The sequence below is a fragment of the Ambystoma mexicanum genome, chromosome 6p (assembly GCF_040938575.1).
Source record: "Ambystoma mexicanum isolate Mex_15411 chromosome 6p, UKY_AmexF1_1, whole genome shotgun sequence".
Taxonomy (NCBI): Eukaryota; Metazoa; Chordata; class Amphibia; order Caudata; family Ambystomatidae; genus Ambystoma; species Ambystoma mexicanum.
The window spans coordinates 27,403,992-27,422,618 of NC_090935.1; the positions used below are offsets into that span (position 1 = coordinate 27,403,992).

At 49.0% G+C, this 18,627-nt stretch overlaps 1 protein-coding gene across 1 annotated transcript in view; it reads left to right on the top strand.

Moving 5' to 3' along the window:
- Positions 1 to 18,627, top strand: part of LOC138510644 (uncharacterized) — a 130,184-nt gene that overhangs the window by 33,734 nt on the left and 77,823 nt on the right. The window contains exon 3 of the mRNA XM_069626432.1: positions 466 to 5,918. Within this exon, the coding sequence (XP_069482533.1) occupies positions 466 to 5,918 (5,453 nt within the window). The remainder of the gene's footprint in view (positions 1 to 465; positions 5,919 to 18,627) is intronic.

An 18,627-nucleotide genomic window follows, 5' to 3' on the forward strand; every position in this document is an offset into this window, starting at 1 on the left:
AACCCTGCTCCCTGTTATGTAAGTCTACACCCACCACCAACCACTCACACCCTGCTTGGACACTGCATAGCAATTGTGTCCATGTACATTTCAAACAGTTAATCTCTGCCCTGACCCCCATTCCCTTTGTTCAACTTTCCCTCATTCACTTCGCCTATGCCCCTCTCCCTCTCCTCCCAACCCTTACCCTTATACTCCACAATTCAGCCAGTACATCAGATTGTGGTGACAGTAAGTCGGGGTACTGCATGTCTGGTAAAACCCACTTTGATGTTATATTGTGAAGCAGAAACCCTTTAAACATGGGACTCCCAGATATCATCCAAGCAGAGGGTGGCAATGCTGTCAAGGGCACACAAGTGGTCAGCAAAGCTTTCAAATCCACTTGGGAGGTGGTAAAATGTTATGTCATCCCTGATTCCTATGCACTGAGATATTCAACACAATATCTCCTTTATATTTTAGGAAAAAGATGTTGAGGAGAAGTTTAACCTCCTACTACTTGAGATCAACATGAAGGAAGACGAAGCTTTGGGATCCCAAGACATTGGTGCTCGGATGCAAACACTGCAGCAGCATCTCATCGCTCAGTACTTCCTGGAGAAGGACATACCCACCTGGTGTCATGGAAGTTTGGATAAGGCCTTTGATTATGAGAATCTCTCACTGACCGAGCACCTGAGTCTTCTTCAAGCAACAGTCCAAGTAACACTGAATGGAGTCGGTATGGAGATGATTAATCTGCTGCAGTACAAAGACGAGATAGATGCGAAATCCAGCTGCCTCATTCGAATACTGGATTTACTTTACAAGACAAACAAGACATTAGCAGGAAAGCTCTCCCGCGTGGTCTTTCATGGACTCTCCATCGCCAGTCAAGACTGCCTTGGACTCCTATTATTCAGTGGCATATGGACCCCTATCCAGGCCATTGTGTTTGTGCTGAAGGTGCGACAGGAAGCTGTTCCTCAGGACAAGGTGGAGAAAATCCTCCAACGTGTACAGACGTACCATGTAGATATTAATACTGCCCTTGCTTCCTTGAAGGAACTGGATCCTCTTCAACATCTCCAGCAACAAGTGAAGAAAGAGAAGGACAAAGATTTAAAAACCATCCTAGCAGAAATGAGAGCAAACAGATATCCAGAAAAGGTCCTCTACATCCTGGAACAAGTCCTTAGTGAAGTTGGGGCTCGACTACCAGCATACGAAACATTGGATCTGGACGAGAAAATGAAACAAGAAGGGTTAGAGATGACCCGATCTATTGACTTGGAAAATCCTGATATTGAGACACTTGTTAAGATTGTGATTGGCTTATGTGTGGCTGTTCAGGACACCACAACTATTATAAAAGAGTCGGGAGAGAAGATCGAAGGCTATTTCCCACGCATGACCCAACTTGCATCTGTGTTGACACTTCTCCTTTCCAAAGACTCTGAATGCAATGGTTGTCTTCTGGAGATCTTCACTGGTGAGGGCAAATCTTCAATCGTGGCTATGCTCGCCCTCATCCATGCAATCCGTGGAAAGAAAGTGGATGTTATAACAAGTTCCCCGGTACTTGCCCGTCGAGATCAAGAGGAATGGAGCAAACTCTACAAGATGTTCAATGTGTCTTGTAGTGTTGTTCCACCTCCAGCGTTAGATGAATGCACTGACTCCAAACAAAGGGATAGAACCATTAAAGAGGCATACACAGCTGATATTGCGTATGGTACGATTGGGAATTTTGCTGCAGACATTCTGCGACAGGAATTTGAAAAAGTCAACACCCGCAGAGATAGGACTTTCGATATAGCCATTGTGGATGAAGTAGACTATATGACCTTAGACAGTGGTGTACAAGTCACGTTTCTTTCACATGCAGCCACAGGGATTCGGCACTTAGAACAACTGCTAGCCGCTATCTGGGCAAAGGTGTGTACATGCCAACGCATCGAAGATGCCAAAACTGGAGACATACTCTGGGCAACAGGATCACAGTATTTCCACAAAGTTGCTACAACAGCTGTGATGGGACCACAGACATCTGAACATTTTTCTCCCCTTGATATTCTGATGCCAGGACTGCAGCTGGGATTCTTCACTGAAGAAGATGTGAAACAAATAGAAATGACCACAGGAAGACCAGAACAGCCGAGCACGGAAGAACCAAAGGACTGTGAAATCAAAGAACTCATGGATAAACTGGGGCCTGCTCAGCAGAGAGATCTATTGTCTATATTTCAGAAGGTTCTAGAAGATGCAGTTGTGTTTGAATGTTATGAGGTACAGGATGGTAAAGCATCTTCTTTCGAGAACAATTCCACAGCTGACAACCCCTCCGTATTGGATCATGAGAAGGTACACATTCTTCTCCAGGAACATGGGCGCGCTTGTGAAGTGATGCATGAAAAGACACTAGTAGAAGGAGCCGTTGCTGAACTGGAATCAAGAATTAAGTACTCAGATGCCTATCAGCCACCAGAAAGCCAAAGTAATAATGAGGAGCACTTCATCCTACTGCCAGCCTACCTGAAAGAGTATACCAAGAGCAGGATGAAGGTCTTTGTGGAAAATGCCCTGAAAGCAATAACAATGGTCAAGGATCGCGAGTACATGATAGAATCTGCCACAGACGCAAACCAAGTAAAGACCACCTCGCCCATCCATGAGTATCACTGCATCATCCCAGTGGACTTCAAAGCTACCGGTGTGCTCGAGAAGAACAAGCGCTGGGGAGACGGCTTGCAGCAATTTCTGGAAATGAAGCACCAATTGGCGATATCTCCGTTATCGAATGTCACCAACTTTATGTCAAATTTCCATTTCCTTCAGAGATACACTAAAGGCACTGGCATGTTCGGTGTATCGGGCACCCTGGGTGATGAGGCAGAAGTGGAGTTCCTGAAAAAGCATTATAGAGTCTCTTGCTATAGCATGCCAACTCACCGCTACACCAAGAAGACCGAGCTACCTGTTGTCCAGGTTGAAGGCGGGCAAGATGATTGGATTAAAAAGATTTGTGAATGTGTGAAGGAACACACCAGCCCAAATATGTACGTCAAAGGCCAAGCCGCTTTAGTCATCTGTGAAGATGTGAAAACGGCGGAGAAGCTGCAAAAGAAGTTATTAGAACTACAAGCTATTTCCAACTCAGATAAAATAACTTTGTACACCAGAAGTGATCAACACAACATTGAAAGGAGAATCTTCGATGCCGGGGATGTGGTAATTGCTACAAACCTCGGTGGAAGGGGCACCGATGTTAAAATCACTAGAGATGTCAATGACAGTGGGGGGCTCTTTGTGATTCTCACCCATTTCCCACCGAACATGAGAGTGGAAAAGCAAATATTTGGCCGAACATCTCGTAAAGGGAACCCTGGGATGGTCCAGATGATACTAAACTACCAAGAGCTGCCTCAATCCTATCAAGGCCAACCCATCGAGGTGATGAGGCAGCTCAGGGCAGACTATGAAAAGAAACGCATTGCGGACATGGAACACGATGAGCTCTTGGAAGTAAAGATGCGAGAGGAACTGTTTGAGAAATTTTGCGAGCATCTGGATCTTTTTCATGGAAATTATGGAAAGGTGGAAAGAAGAGACCTATACCTGTCTTCTGACTTTCTCGCGAGTGACGACACATTTGATTACTCCCAAACCAAGCTGGACTACCGCCCAGCTTTGAACGCACTGAAGGAGACCTGGGCCCTTTGGCTCACGCTTCATGACAAAGACATAGAGGAGCATAAAGACCTCAAACAACTAAAGCAAGACCTCAGCAGAGTGACCCAGAAGAGAGTGGAGAGCCTCCTAAGGGGGGAATCAGAGAACTTCTACGACTTCATTAAGCAAGCAATGGATCGCATGTACCTTCACACTCAGAACAAAGGGTCGGATTATGGTGCATTATCGTTCTGGGAGAAAGCGCAGAATACTGATCGAGTGTACCGTGCCATCTCTCTCTACAATCAAGCTTACATAAAAATTAATTTGGGACAGGGGGACTATGTGCAGAATGCCATTGATTTATTGACGGAATCAAAGCAGACAATACATATCTATGTTTCAGAGGTGGCGAACACCACGGTGGCCTGCCAAATGTCCTGCCTAGCAAAGTTCGAGCCTCACAACAGAGATGAAACCAACTTTGCAAAACAAATGCAAACCCGCAAGAGCCTCTTTAAATCCTGGATCGATTACATTGACAAATCCGTAGCAAAATTAAGAGAGCTGCAAAACAGCAATAGCAATGCCATCACGAAGGACCAAGCCGTCTTCTCACTGTCAGCTGATCATGGCCCTATAACCACTGATGAGCTGAATGTGCTCTATGACTATGGCTTGTCCTTTGTATTTGAAGTTGAGAAGAAGCCAGAGTTCTGCATTGATGCGCTTATCTGTTTCATCCTCGGAGCACTGCAGGTACTAGCAGGTATTCTTGTGTGTGTGCTCACAGCTGGGACTGCCAGTCAGTTTGGAATGGGGCTTATATCCGAAGGAGTATCTGACATGATATCGGGCGTAGAAGGGATGATAAAGGGTGCCTTTGATTGGGCAGAATGGGCAATATCCAAAGCAATTAGCATTGGGATGTCCCTGTTAACGGCAGGATTTAGCACCATAAAAAAGGCAGCGGAAACCGTTGCGAAAGCGGCAAAGAGTTTGATCACCGGAGCTAAGACCTTTGCATCTGTTGCAGATGACATTATCCGAACCGGAAAATCTTTAATTTCTACAATTGCTACTACTGCAAAATCCACAGCGTCCACCGTGACCAAAGAGTCTCTATCAAAATCCATCAAGGCCCTCGCAACAAATTCTGCTGTGAGGAAAAACTTTGTGCAGGCCGCAAAATACGCTGGTCAAGAGATCGCCAAGCAGGGTGCACTCAAGGGTCTAGAATATGGTATGGACAAAGGGCTACAGTCCGTCTTCAGGAACATGTTTGAAAAAGCTTTCAAAGAGATGATAACCCAATCCGTAAAAGGGGATGAAGCTCTGAACCAGGCCATGATAAAGTTTGCAATCGTCAATGGGGTGCCTGAGGAGGCCCTACTCACCGAGAATCCAAACACCTTTCAGATTCGAGAAACACATCGCGAGATCATGAATAGCATCATATCAGATGTTTGCCAGAGTGCAGTCACTGACGTCACTTCTGATTACGACACCGTCAACAAGTTGTTTACTCACCTCCAGGCCATGGAAGACGGTGTCCTCCAAATTCTAGATAAGGCCAAGGTGAAGGGAGCTATCCAGAAAGGATTCAAGCTCAGTGTTGAGGTCGGAAAGAGCATGGATGAGTTTGTGCAGATGGTAAATGCCGCCCCAACTCAAGATATGATGGAAAAGAGAGTCATCCCGTTTATGGTTCAGAAATGTGATGAGCTCCCAACCGCTAAAGACTATAAGGAGGATGGGCGTCGCAATTTCCCAGATGTGCAGACTATGAAAGAGAAATTGCTGGAAACAGTATCCCAACAATTAAGTGATGAATTCATTGAATTATTTACTGGCCGCTTAACAAGCATGATAAACAATCCAATCCGTAGAGAAATGAACAAACATGTTGGAAAAACCATCGACAGCATCCTTGGAAGAAACAAGACTGAACGCTTCTTCATTGAACAAAGGCACAAAAAAAAAATGAAAAAGACACCAATCGAGGGAGAAAAAAAGAACCTAACAGTAGCTGAGCAGAAGGAGGTGAAAGATTATGTTAAGAAAATGGAAGACGTGAGCTGCCCGTCCACAGAGCTGGATCTGAATGTTCTGACCAAGAGTGACCTTCTGGAGGGGAAAGGCGTCAAGATCATCGTGGTGGACGAGAAACAGAAGACAATTTCCACTGAGTTCTATCCGGGCAAGGACTCCACCGCCGGGGTCATCACCCTCCAGCTGAGCAAAGTGAAGGAAGCAGACGAGAGGTAAGAAGCCTAGATCCAATACCTAGTTATGCTGTGGCTTTCTTTCTTTCCCTTCTCTGGTTCTGATTCTCATAGTCATTCTCCCTCTCGATAGGCCTGTATAGGTAAGAGTGCAATGTTTGCTCAGCCGGGACACTTAAGAGTCTTGAGTCCATGGTCACCTTCAGGCTGCATGAAACTTGTAAGAAAGGAAGTCCACATTTGCCTTACACTTCTGAGTCGTCTTCGTATAACGCCTTGACCAGTTTTCTTCAGTGAGTCCCATCCATATCATACTTGAAGTATGACTTGTATATATCTGTGGCACTTTGGAGACCCTTCTGGCCCCCAAACATGTGGGTTGTTGCTAAGATGCCCACTTGTCTCCCTGGATCAGTAAAGTGAGCCAGACATTTGTACTGGTTCGGGTTGATGGCAGTGTACCATAATACAGTGGCACAACGAGCTGGGGCCATTTTGGTTTACAGGGAGCCTTTCTTCAGGGCAAGGCTCTACAAATAGTGATACGTTCGAAACTCAGTATCCAGGCAACAGGAAATTGTTCACCTTCTGGTTGATTGGGTGTAACAAGGGAATAGACATATAGGGTACTTTCATGACTTGCTCCAGCCAGCTGGATTTCTGTGCTCAAGCCTGGCGCTCACATATGTCATTGTGGGTGTGTCTGTGGGTGGCTGTTTGGGATTCCTTTGGAATCCACCTCCTTTAGTTTGCTCGCAAAGATGTCCATTCCTTTATTCAGTGGTGCCAGCTATATCCATCTTCAGAAAGTGGTGAGTCTTTGCCTTTCTACCGAGCAGAAGGAACTGTGTCCAGTGAAGCTTTGCCTTGATTCAGTGGTGCCAGCTAGACCCATCTTCAGAAAGTGGTAATGCTTTGCCTTTCTACCGAACAGAAGGAACCATGTCCAATGCTCCTTTGCCTTTATTCAGGGGTGCCAGCTAGACCCATCTTCAGAAAGTGGTGAAGCTTTGCCTTTCTACCGAGCAGAAGGAACCGTGTCCAATGCTCCTTTGCCTTTATTCAGGGGTGCCAGCTAGACCCATCTTCAGAAAGTGGTAATGCTTTGCCTTTCTACCGAACAGAAGGAACCGTGTCCGATGCTCCTTTGCCTGCATTCAGTGGTACCAGCTAGATCCTACTTCAGAAAGTGGTGAAGCTTTGGTTTCTACCGAGCAGAAGGAACAATGTCTGATGCTCCTTTGCCTTTATTCAGTGGTGCCATCTAGATCCTACTTCAGAAAGTGGTGAAGCTTTGGTTTCTACCGAGCAGAAGGAACAATGTCTGATGCTCCTTTGCCTTTATTCAGTGGTGCCAGCTAGATCCATCTACAGAAAGTGGTTGCGCTATGCCTTTCCACCAAGCAGAAGGTACTGCGTCCGATAGATCCGTCTTCAGAATGTGAGTGATTCTGGGAAGCCAACTTAGTGATGCAGCAAGGTTTAAACTTGTGTCTAACCAAACTCTCAATGGTGTAAAGGACCGGAGGGGGGTGTCTAGGACCCCAGCCAAGATTCTCTATTGCTGGTAGCAATGGATGACCAATCAAGGCCTAGCTTTTCAGGAGGTGATGCACGCTGGTTCTTAAGTACAGTGTAGTCCCCAAGCACCCACAAAGGAATGTCCACACACTGTATTAGTTAAAACACAATCTTTATATAATTAAGGTTCAAGGTTATATACACAATCACAATAACTCACTTTGTGCTCAGTAAATCTACAATGGCAAATATATACAGTTCTAAGTAGTACCACAATTATTATGAGATTTCATTAAAGTGCATCAACTGTACTCTGGTTAAATGTCACACAAATCACTTAATAAAGGTAACCAACAATAGACATAGGAGGAAAGCAGTTGGTTAGAACAATTGGCAGAATACTGGCCCCATTACCCAGACACAGTTCTGTGTGGAGATCCCCCAACTGGGCAACCTATAAAATAAAGATACACTACAAGCCCAGTCCATATATTGTTCAATAAGTCTTATTTCCTTCTATAATTCTACCACCCCAATGTACCTGGAATAGCAGAGTTCAACGATGACTCATCGGCGGATCTTTCTTGAGCGGCTCCCTTTAAAGCAGGAGCCACGGATCATCGAGATCCCTCAAAGAAAGTGAACTCGGCATTGAGGCGGCAGCTTCGGTCCCAGCGGTGCTCGTCGACGACGGAGCGAAGACGTCCTGCAAGGAAGAGGCGTGCGGGGCACCTCGATGTCAATAGTTCAGGACCGCAAAGTGTTTGTGAAGAACTGTGGCCCAGCAAGGGTGTCAAGTCATCCAGCGTCTCTATGGTCTTTGGGTGGCGGGAAACCCACTGGCATATGCTCATCGGTGCGTCAACTGCTTGGCCTTCTCCGGCGGGATAAGGTGGTCGGCAGTGCAGTTCCGGTCATCGATGGCACAGCGTCAAGCCGTCCCCTCTTCTGTGCAACACGGCTTCGATGGGCCTCCAGCGGTTATAGCAAACCTGTGAACCCTGGTCGACAGCGGTGGACGGAATGTCCGGTGCTTATCTTTGTTCTCCTCGGCGGTCCCCGTCTCCGGTCGGCAGCCTGTCGAGGGTCCGACTTCAAGGGAGCTTCGGCGAAGGTCAGCAGCGCTCGATGGTCCCTCGGAGCACGCAGTGCCTCTCTTGGATCAGTCTCGACGGCTTGGTGGCTTTCAGATTTCGGTGAAGGGAGACAGCAGTCAACCTTCTTCTTCAGGCTCGGCTTCGAGATTCAGCTCCAGTTTCAAGGTCAGTTTCAACTCCAGCTTCTGAACGAATTCTAGCAGTGAGAGGCCCCCAGATATACTAGTTGATCTCTCATTCATTCTGCTGGGTCACACTCAGGCAACAAATCACTCAGAAGGGAATTCAGCAGTCAGTCAGCCAATCAGGCATACAGTGCATTCAGGCCATTCTCCTCCCTCTCAGACACTCAAGACAAGGAATGTCTATTGGGACAAGTACCCAGTCATTCAACACTACACACTGCATTCATACCAGTTTGGGACAGTGCTATCTCAGTCATTGTGTGAAACACCAGAAACTAGACATCCACAACAAGAAGTGCCTATTGGTAACACACTCCATTCACCCAGGTCCCACCCACAGGGTGTACCCCCTCCCCTATACAGTCACTGGGAAGGCTCCAGCCCGTTTGGCCTGGACTTCACAACAACACCATATATGGAACTTCCACCTAACAGCCAGTCAGGGGGAAAGGACAGAGGCAGGGCTTCCCAGGACTTTGGGAAAACAAGGTAATAGGAAATAGAAAGCAAGAGGCCACAGGGGCCATCTTGTTTTCCATCAGGAACCAACTGATCCCAATGGCAGGGCCTGGGGATCCCAAAATGGAGGATACTCAGCACACCTGTCAAATTCAGCATTGAGCGGCCACCAGCCCATACCCTGCTCTGCGGGCCACCCACCCTACCAACCTACTACCCACCTACTACACAAGGCTGATTTAAGTACAGTGTTTAGCCAGTACATCCTGTGCTCTGAAACAGTTGAAATCTGGTGCTTTATAGAAGAGCACTTTTTTTTTTTCTTTTTTAATCCTCCTGACTACTTAAGGAAACTCTTGGAAACAATGAATACCTGTTCTGCCGGGGCCGGTTATAATCTGCGCAATGCCAAAGAGGAAGTACTACCTGTGGGAACTGATAATAAGAGGGGTAATAGCAAAAGTAAAAAATCTCTCCCTGTAACAACGGGAGCTATTATTTCCTTCTTTCAACCCAACCCACCAGCAGAGGGCAACCTGACACAGGAACAGTATGTGGTACCACCCATTTATTTGGACAATCATTCCCTGGAGCATACCATTAGTGGAGAGATAGACAATAATTCCCTCCTGGATATGTGTCTCCTGTAGTAATGAAAATCCCGGAAGTGCATGTACCTAATACTTTGTCACCTAATTTGATGCAACCATTGAATATGGCAGCTAGGTTGTCTGCCTCACCAAATTTGGAGGCATTGGTGGACCAGTCTGGGATGGATCCTGCCAATGACACCTTTACCTTGACGGGTGGGTTCAAAGAGTTACAAGCCTACGTGGCGTCACTGCAATTTGTGCTGAAAATATTACTAAAAATGTGTGGGCGTATTCTTGAAAACACCATTAACATGACGGCGGCAAATGAGGCTAACTGCAACGAGACTGATGATGCGGAAAATAATCTTTCAATTGCGGCTGGTATGGTGGAGGCAGAGCCAGAGAATAATGAGAACTCGTTCCAGGAAATCGAGGATCTGACAAACTCTGATATTTTTTTCTCTCGTAAACAGAGGAGAATGGCTAGAAGGGCAACTACGAGGAAGAGACCGTGTGTTGTGGCCTCAAAACCCCCATCAACTGCTACACCCATCAAGCCTACAAAAAAAGCCAAGAAAAAAGCGACACGTGCAAAGAAACGAAAGTTGGTAAAAGAGGGGCGCTTAACAAGCTGGTTGATCACTGAGAATACCAACGAAGCTAATAGTGTAGCAGAAAACTCTATTGTGCTTCCTGATTCATTTATGGAAGAAGACCCTGACAAGATCTCTTCTACTCCTCGCAGTAGAAGTATGACCTCCCCCACAAGAGAGAATGCCAATTTAACAGTGAGGGAGGCAGATATGGGCCAGGCAGGGATTAAGAGAAATATGTGTAACATTAAGAACCTCTATCAAAAGAATGAATCTGACTGGCTCACGAGAACTGAATTCCTCACTAGATTGCATTCAATTCCTCAATTGAGAGTTTTAAAATCTGAGGATTTTGAATTTATTGAACCTTTGACTTGTGTGAATACCAACGTCTCTGCTATCCATTTTAAATTTCAATCTACCATACAACTGATGAGAACATACAAAGATAACTTAGTTGACGTGGACGTGCAAAGACTTGAACTCAGGCAACATGCCGCCAAGCTGAGCGATTGTGGGGAGGGGTGCCACATCTGCTGTTCCCCCTGATGAAGAAGATCGGGAGTTACTGGTAACCTGATCGGCGGATACACAGAGTGTTGAAGTTCTGAGAACCAAATCCTGGCCAGCCACCATGGGGCTATGAGTAGAAGCGAACAGTTCACAGAGTTCTTCAGCTTCCAAATTGCCCGATGGACTAGGGGCAGAGGCGGGAAGGCGTGAGCTCTCATGTTGTGCCATGGAACCTCGAGAGCATCCCCAGAGAGGAGGCTCCCAGCCCCCCTCTGGAGGCATACTGAGGAAGCTTCTTGTTTGCCGCCATAGCGAAGAGGTCCACCTCCGGTGTGCCCCAACGTGAGAAAATCCATGAGAGGACCTCTGCCTTCAACTCCCACTCGTAACTGACCACTGTCTGCCGGCTGAGGGCATCCGCTGTGACATTCAGCTGGCCCGGGATGTGTACTGCTATCAGCCAGACACCATGAAGCACGGCCCACTCCCATATCTGGATGGACAGGTCCACGAGGGGGGGAGACTTCGTTCCCCCCTGCTTGTTGATGTAATACATTGACACCACATTGTCCGTTCTTATGCGGACCACTTTGTTGACAATGACCGGTCTGAACGCCCTGAGCGCCAAGAAAATCGCCAGAAGCTCCAAATGATTTATGTGCAGGAGCTTGTCCTGAGGCGACCAGAGGTCCGAGACTTGAAGGAGACCTAACGTCGCACCCCACCTGAGGAGGGAGGAGTCTGTCGTGATCGTCACCATAGGGACCGGGCCCCATGAAACCCCGCGCCCCCAGACAGATTGCTGAGAGATGACCACCAGTTGAGGTCCACTCTCATGGAATCCGGAATCATTATCCACATGGAGTCTGGGTCCACTGCCTGACGCCATGAATTCCGAAGGGCCATCTGGGTCCGTCTCATTTTGAGATGAGCAAGAGGAAGAGTCAGCACACACGAGGCCATGAGGCCCAGAAGCCTCTGGAACCACCAGGCCGACATGCTCTCCGACTGCGCAAACATCTGACACGTGGCCAACAGATCTGCCATTCTGTCCCCGGTCAGGTATACTCTGCAGTCGATCGTGTTCCAACGAAAACCCAGAAAAATCAGGTCCTGAGAGACCGTCATGGAGGATTTCCGCCAGTTCACCGACAGCCAAAAATGGAACAGGAGCTGAAGGAGAGACTGGAGGTTGCCCGCTGCCGCCAGCGGACAAGGGCTGCGTAAAAGCCAATCGTCCAAATAAGGATACACATGGATACCCTGAAGACGAAGATAGGCCGCAATCACTGACATCATCTTCGTGAAGACACGCGGCGCCGAGCTGAGGCCAAAAGGAAGCACCCGAAACTGGAAGTCCTCCTCTCCCAAAGAGAAACAGAGGTACCTCCTGTGTGGAGCCCAAATCAGGATATGCATGTATGCGTCCTGAAGATCCACTACGCTGAGCCAGTCGCCCATCTGCAAAGAGGAGCGTATCTGGCTGGGCGTGATCATCTTGAATTTCTCTTGGGGTAGAAAGAGGTTGAACTGGGAAAGGTCTAGGATGGTGCGCAGGCCAGCCTGGTTGGGTTTGGGCACCGTAAACAGCCGGGAGTAGAAGCCCTCCCCTCGCTCCCCAAAGGTAACGGGTTCCACAGCCCTGAGGTCCAGGAGTTTCTGAACCTCGGCGTTGTGGGAGGGCGAGCCCAACGGCTGAAAAGGAGGGTTGAGGGGTGGTGTAGGGGGTAAAGGTAAGCCGAAGCCCGCTCGAGCGACTGACAAGACCCATCTGTCTTCTGTGATGGTCTGCCACGCCTCCCATGAGACGCAATGCGCCCTCCCACCGGGGTCTCGTGCGAGCGCGGAAAACCCTCATTTGGCAGGTTTATCGGTGGCAGTGCCACCTGAACCTGATGAAGAGGCTGAGGGGCGGGAGAAATACCGTGTACGCTGTTGTCTATGGCGGTTATTCCCCGCAGGAGTATCCACTCTGCGCGATTTGCGGTTGAGGAAGCCCCTGAAACCAGAAGAAGGTCAACTCTGCGATAACGGTCTCTGAGGTTTGAAAGGAGCTTTAACCAGAAAAGACAATGATTTAGCCGTCTGAGTGCTATCCTTGGTTCTGGTGAGCTCTACATCAGTAGAAGAATGAAAAAGCTCCTTACCATCGAATGGAAGGTCCAATACTTTGTCTTGCACTTCCTTCAAAAACTTAGTGGCATGCAACCACGCTTGCCTTGAGGTATCAACCCCGAGCATCATGCCCTGAGCCACGGTGTCTACGTGATGAGCCGCAGCCTCCGGGAGATCCTGGGCCAAGACCCTGGCATCGGAAAGGCCATCTCTAAAGTCTTCCAACTTTTTGACCGGAATGTGCTCCTCAAACCCCGACAGACCTTTCCACATCCGCATGTTAGCTCCCGCCAAAATCAATTCGGCATTGGCCTGCCTGAGCTGCACGGCCGAATTGGCAAAGATTTTCCTCCCTAGGGAGTCCAGGAGCTTGTCCTCCTTTCCCAAGACCTGAGTAGCCGTCGCGGAAGAGGATACTGTAGGTCTGGACTTCAACGTGGCCGCAGCCACCAATGTGGAGGAGGGAGGCAGACAAGACGACAAGGCCACTTCCTCCGAAGAGTACAGCCTGTCCTCGCGTCAATCTTTTTATTGACAAAAAGTCCTGAGTGTGGCTTCTCCCAGACTCTTCGGACCTCGGCCAAAACATCCTTCTGCAGGAAAAGGCTGGTACGCTCCAAAGGAGACAGGGTGAACGCCCCAGAAAGCACGCCCTCCTGTGGAGCAGGTGCCTCGGGAACCGGAACATCTAAGAAATTCATCATGTCCAGTACCCGGTCATGAAAAGCTCTAACAGAGCGGGGAAGGTCCTCGTTGTCCTGCTCGCCTTGAGGGTGATCTGACAGGTCAGGATCCTGCTGAACCGTGTCAGGCACTGCCTTGTCCATTGGCGACAACGGTGGCAAAGGCGGAAGAGCAGGGGCAGGCACCAGGGGCAAAGGAGGCACCGGCAGAACCACCAGGGGAACGGGTGGAGCCGGGGGCGCTGGTGGACAAATTTCCTTAAAAAGCCCTTTGAAAAACTCCCTCATGGGGTCGGTACGCATAAGCGCTTGAAATTTACCGAAAAAAGCGTCCTCAGGAGATTGCTTCGGAACCTGAGGAGGCCTCCCATGAGGTGGACAAATCCAGGGACGTAACGGAGAAGGGTGCCACGCCGGGCCCTCCACCGATGTATCCACATAAATCAAAGGGGCCGCCCCTGCAGGCAACGAAACATTGTGAGGAAGAAGCATCCGGGCGTTCCAATCATAAACGGGCCGGTAAGGATACACACAAGTGACCTTAGGTTCACCCAAAGGACCGAACCCTACACCAGGGGCCGATGGCGTAGTTGTAGGGGTAGTACCTAAAATGGCCGCCGTGGTCGTGGCGGGAACGGCCGCCTTTTGTCTTCATCTGAGGGTTACTGCGGCACGTGAGGAGGTGAGGCAGGGGTCCCCGTCGATGGATCAGGGGTCTTAATTTTAGCCTTAACATAAGGAAACTCGGCAGAGCCGGTACTATGAGGCCTGGAATGTTTCTGTGACATACCAACCGCCAACTGAGCCTTCGAAGGAAGGACCTCGGCACTGCCGGTAAAAGAAGAACCTTGCTTCTTTGCCCCCTCAACAGATCTGGTATTACCACAAGAGCGGGAACGGTGAGAAACCGCTTTCACCGGCAGGGCCCTGCCCGGCCCCTCAGAACTGTTGATAGCCTTAGCCTCTGTACGAGGGACCTCGGGCCTAGGCCCGGTAATAGCCTTATCGGCACGGGCCTCGAACATCCGTTCGGTAAACACAAGCCCAGCCAAGGCCTCGGGTCGCAACCCGGTCTTGTTTTTGAGGGAAGCTGAAAGAGAGGCCTCAGAGCAAGCTCCGGTACCCTGTGACTCAGCAGAACTGGGTCTACACACAGCCCCCACAGGAGGGGCCTCGGAAGTTACTCCGGTGTACACAGGCCCCTTACAGAGACCCTTGGAGAAAACTCCGGTAGAATTATTAGGCTCGACAGGCACCTCAGGGCGAACCCCGGTGACAGAGCGATCAACGCCTCTCCTGGCTCGAGAGGAACCCGGGAAGGTATCCCCCGGCTGGGGTGCTCTGAAAAGTAAAGAACTTACCGGGCGTTTCTTCTTCTCGTCGATGAACGCCTGAAAATGAGATGGGGGAGTGCGTCGGAACACCTCCTCCCACCGTTCTAACCGACGTTGAAGAGCCCGGACCGAAAGGGAGTCACATTAAAAACAGGAGTCCCAACGGTGTTCCGGACCCAAACACTGTAAACCATGGGTGCACAACATACGGCCCGCGGGCCAGTTGCGGCCTGCCATGCCCTTTTGACCGGCCCGCGAGGCACAAAGACTTTCCTAATGGAGGGCGGCCCGCGGCCACCCTCCATTAGGAAAGTCTTTGTTGTCTTCCGGGCCGGTGAAAACACTGGCCCTCATTGGCTCAGCACACACACGCATCACGTCGCTCCTACGAGCCACGTAATGCGTGTATGCTGCACCAATGGAGGGCCAGCACCACGGCTGGCGTGGTCCATAAGGCTTGATGCCGGAAGGCATTTCAGCCTTGGACCACGCCAGCAGTAGTAAGATTCCAGCGTTCCAGCTTACCTGCCGCTTACCTGCCTTCCAGCACATCTCCGGTAAGTGGTCTGTTTGTGTTTGTGTGTCGGGTTTGTTTTGCTTTATGTTTGTGTGTGTATGTTGCGGGGGGGGGTGTCGGATGTGTATGAATGTTTGTGTTTGAATGTATTTTGTGTGTATGTAGAGATGCGGGGGTTGGGGGGTGTCGGATGTGTATGAATGTTTGTATTTGAATGTATTTTGTGTGTATGTTGAGATGCGGGGGTGGGGGTGTGTGTCGGATTTGTATGAATGTTTGTGTTTGAATGTATTTTGTGTGTATGCTGAGATGCGGGGGTGGGGGGTGTCGGATGTGTATGAATGTTTGTATTTGAATGTATTTTGTGTGTATGTTGAGATGCGGGGGTGGGGGGTGTCGGATGTGTATGAATGTGTATGAATGTTTGTATTTGAATGTATTTTGTGTGTATGTAGAGATGCGGGGGTGGGGGGGTGTGTCGGATGTGTATGAATGTTTGTGTTTGAATGTATTTTGTGTGTATGTAGAGATGCAGGGGTGGGGGAGTGTGTCGGATGTGTATGAATGTTTGTGTTTGAATGTATATGAGTGTATGTTGAGATGCGGGGGTGGGGGGTGTCGGATGTGTATGAATGTTTGTATTTGAATGTATTTTGTGTGTATGTTGAGATGCGGGGGTGGGGGGTGTCGGATGTGTATGAATGTTTGTATTTGAATGTATTTTGTGTGTATGTAGAGATGCGGGGGTGGGGGGGTGTGTCGGATGTGTATGAATGTTTGTGTTTGAATGTATTTTGTGTGTATGTAGAGATGCAGGGGTGGGGGAGTGTGTCGGATGTGTATGAATGTTTGTATTTGAATGTATTTTGTGTGTATGTTGAGATGCGGGGGTGGGGGGGTGTGTCGGATGTGTATGAATGTTTGTGTTTGAATGTATTTTGTGTGTATGTAGAGATGCAGGGGTGGGGGAGTGTGTCGGATGTGTATGAATGTTTTTATATGAATGTATTTTGTGTGTATGTTGAGATGCGGGGGTGGGGGGGGTGTGTCGGATGTGTATGAATGTTTGTGTTTGAATGTATTTTGAGTGTATGTTGAGATGCGGGGGTGGGGGGGTGGCCGGATGTGTATGAATGTTTGTGTTTGAATGTATTTTGTGTGTATGTTGAGATGCGGGGGTGGGGGGGTGTCGGATGTGTATGAATGTTTGTGTTTGAATGTATTTTGAGTGTATGTTGAGATGCGGGGGTGAGGGGGTGTCGGATGTGTATGAATGTTTGTGTTTGAATGTATTTTGAGTGTATGTTGAGATGTGGGGGTGGGGGAGTGTGTCGGATGTGTATGAATGTTTGTGTTTGAATGTATTTTGAGTGTATGTTGAGATGCGGGGGTGGGGGGGTGGCCGGATGTGTATGAATGTTTGTGTTTGAATGTATTTTGCGTGTATGTTGAGATGCGGGGGTGGGGAGTGTGTCGGATGTCTATGAATGTTTGTGTTTGAATGTATTTTGAGTGTATGTTGAGATGCGGGGGTGAGGGGGTGTCGGATGTGTATGAATGTTTGTGTTTGAATGTATTTTGTGTGTATGTTGAGATGCGGGGGTGGGGGGTGTCGGATGTGTATGAATGTTTGTATTTGAATGTATTTTGTGTGTATGTAGAGATGCAGGGGTGGGGGAGTGTGTCGGATGTGTATGAATGTTTGTATTTGAATGTATTTTGTGTGTATGTAGAGATGCAGGGGTGGGGGAGTGTGTCGGATGTGTATGAATGTTTGTATTTGAATGTATTTTGTGTGTATGTTGAGATGCGGGGGTGGGGGGGTGTCGGATGTGTGTCGGATGTGTATGAATGTTTGGATTTTAATGTTTTTTGTGTGTATGTTGAGATGCAGGGGTGGGGGAGTGTGTCGGATGTGTATGAATGTTTGTATTTGAATGTATTTTGTGTGTATGTAGAGATGCAGGGGTGGGGGAGTGTGTCGGATGTGTATGAATGTTTGTATTTGAATGTATTTTGTGTGTATGTTGAGATGCGGGGGTGGGGGGGTGTCGGATGTGTGTCGGATGTGTATGAATGTTTGGATTTTAATGTTTTTTGTGTGTATGTTGAGATGCGGGGGTGGGGGGGTGTGTCGGATGTGTATGAATGTTTGTATTTGAATGTATTTTGTGTGTATGTTGAGATGCGGGGGTGGGGGGTGTCGGATGTGTGTCGGATGTGTATGAATGTTTTGATTTGAATGTTTTTTGTGTGCTGTGTTGGGGGGTGGGGGTTCGGGTCTTTATGGGTGCATGTTTGTGTGTGTGCTGATTTGGGGGGTGGGGGGTTCGGGTCTGTATGGGTGCATGTTTGTGTGTGTGCTGAGTTGGGGGGTGGGGGTTCGGGTCTGTATGGGTGCATGCTTGAGTGTGTGCTGAGTTGGGGGTGGGGGGTTCGGGTCTGTATGGGTGCATGTTTGTGTGGGTGCTGAGTTGGGGGGTGGGGGGTTCGGGTCTGTATGGGTGCATGTTTGTGTGTGTGCTGAGTTGGGGGTGGGGGTTTCGGGTGTGTATGGGTGCATGTTTGTGGGCTGAGTTGGGGGTGGGGGGTTTGGGTCTGTATGGGTGCATGTTTGTGTGTGTGCTGAGTTGGGGGGTGGGGGTTCGGGTCTGTATGGGTGCATGCTTGAGTGTGTGCTGAGTTGGGGTGGGGGGTTCGGGTCTGTATGGGTGCATGTTTGTGTGTGTGCTGAGTTGGGGGGTGGGGGGTTCGGGTCTGGATGGGTGCATGTTTGTGTGTGGGCTGAGTTGGGGGGAGGGGGTTCGGGTCTGTATGGGTGCATGCTTGAGTGTGTGCTGAGTTGGGGGTGGGGGTTTCGGGTCTGTATGGGTGCATGTTTGTGGGCTGAGTTGGGGGTGGGGGGTTCGGGTCTGTATGGGTGCATGTTTGTGTGTGTGCTGAGTTGGGGGGTGGGGGGTTCGGGTCTGTATGGGTGCATGTTTGTGTGTGTGCTGAGTTGGGGGGTGGGGGTTCGGGTCTGTATGGGTGCATGCTTGAGTGTGTGCTGAGTTGGGGGTGGGGGGTTCGGGTCTGTATGGGTGCATGTTTGTGTGCTGAGTTGGGGGGTGGGGGGTTCGGGTCTGTATGGGTGCATGT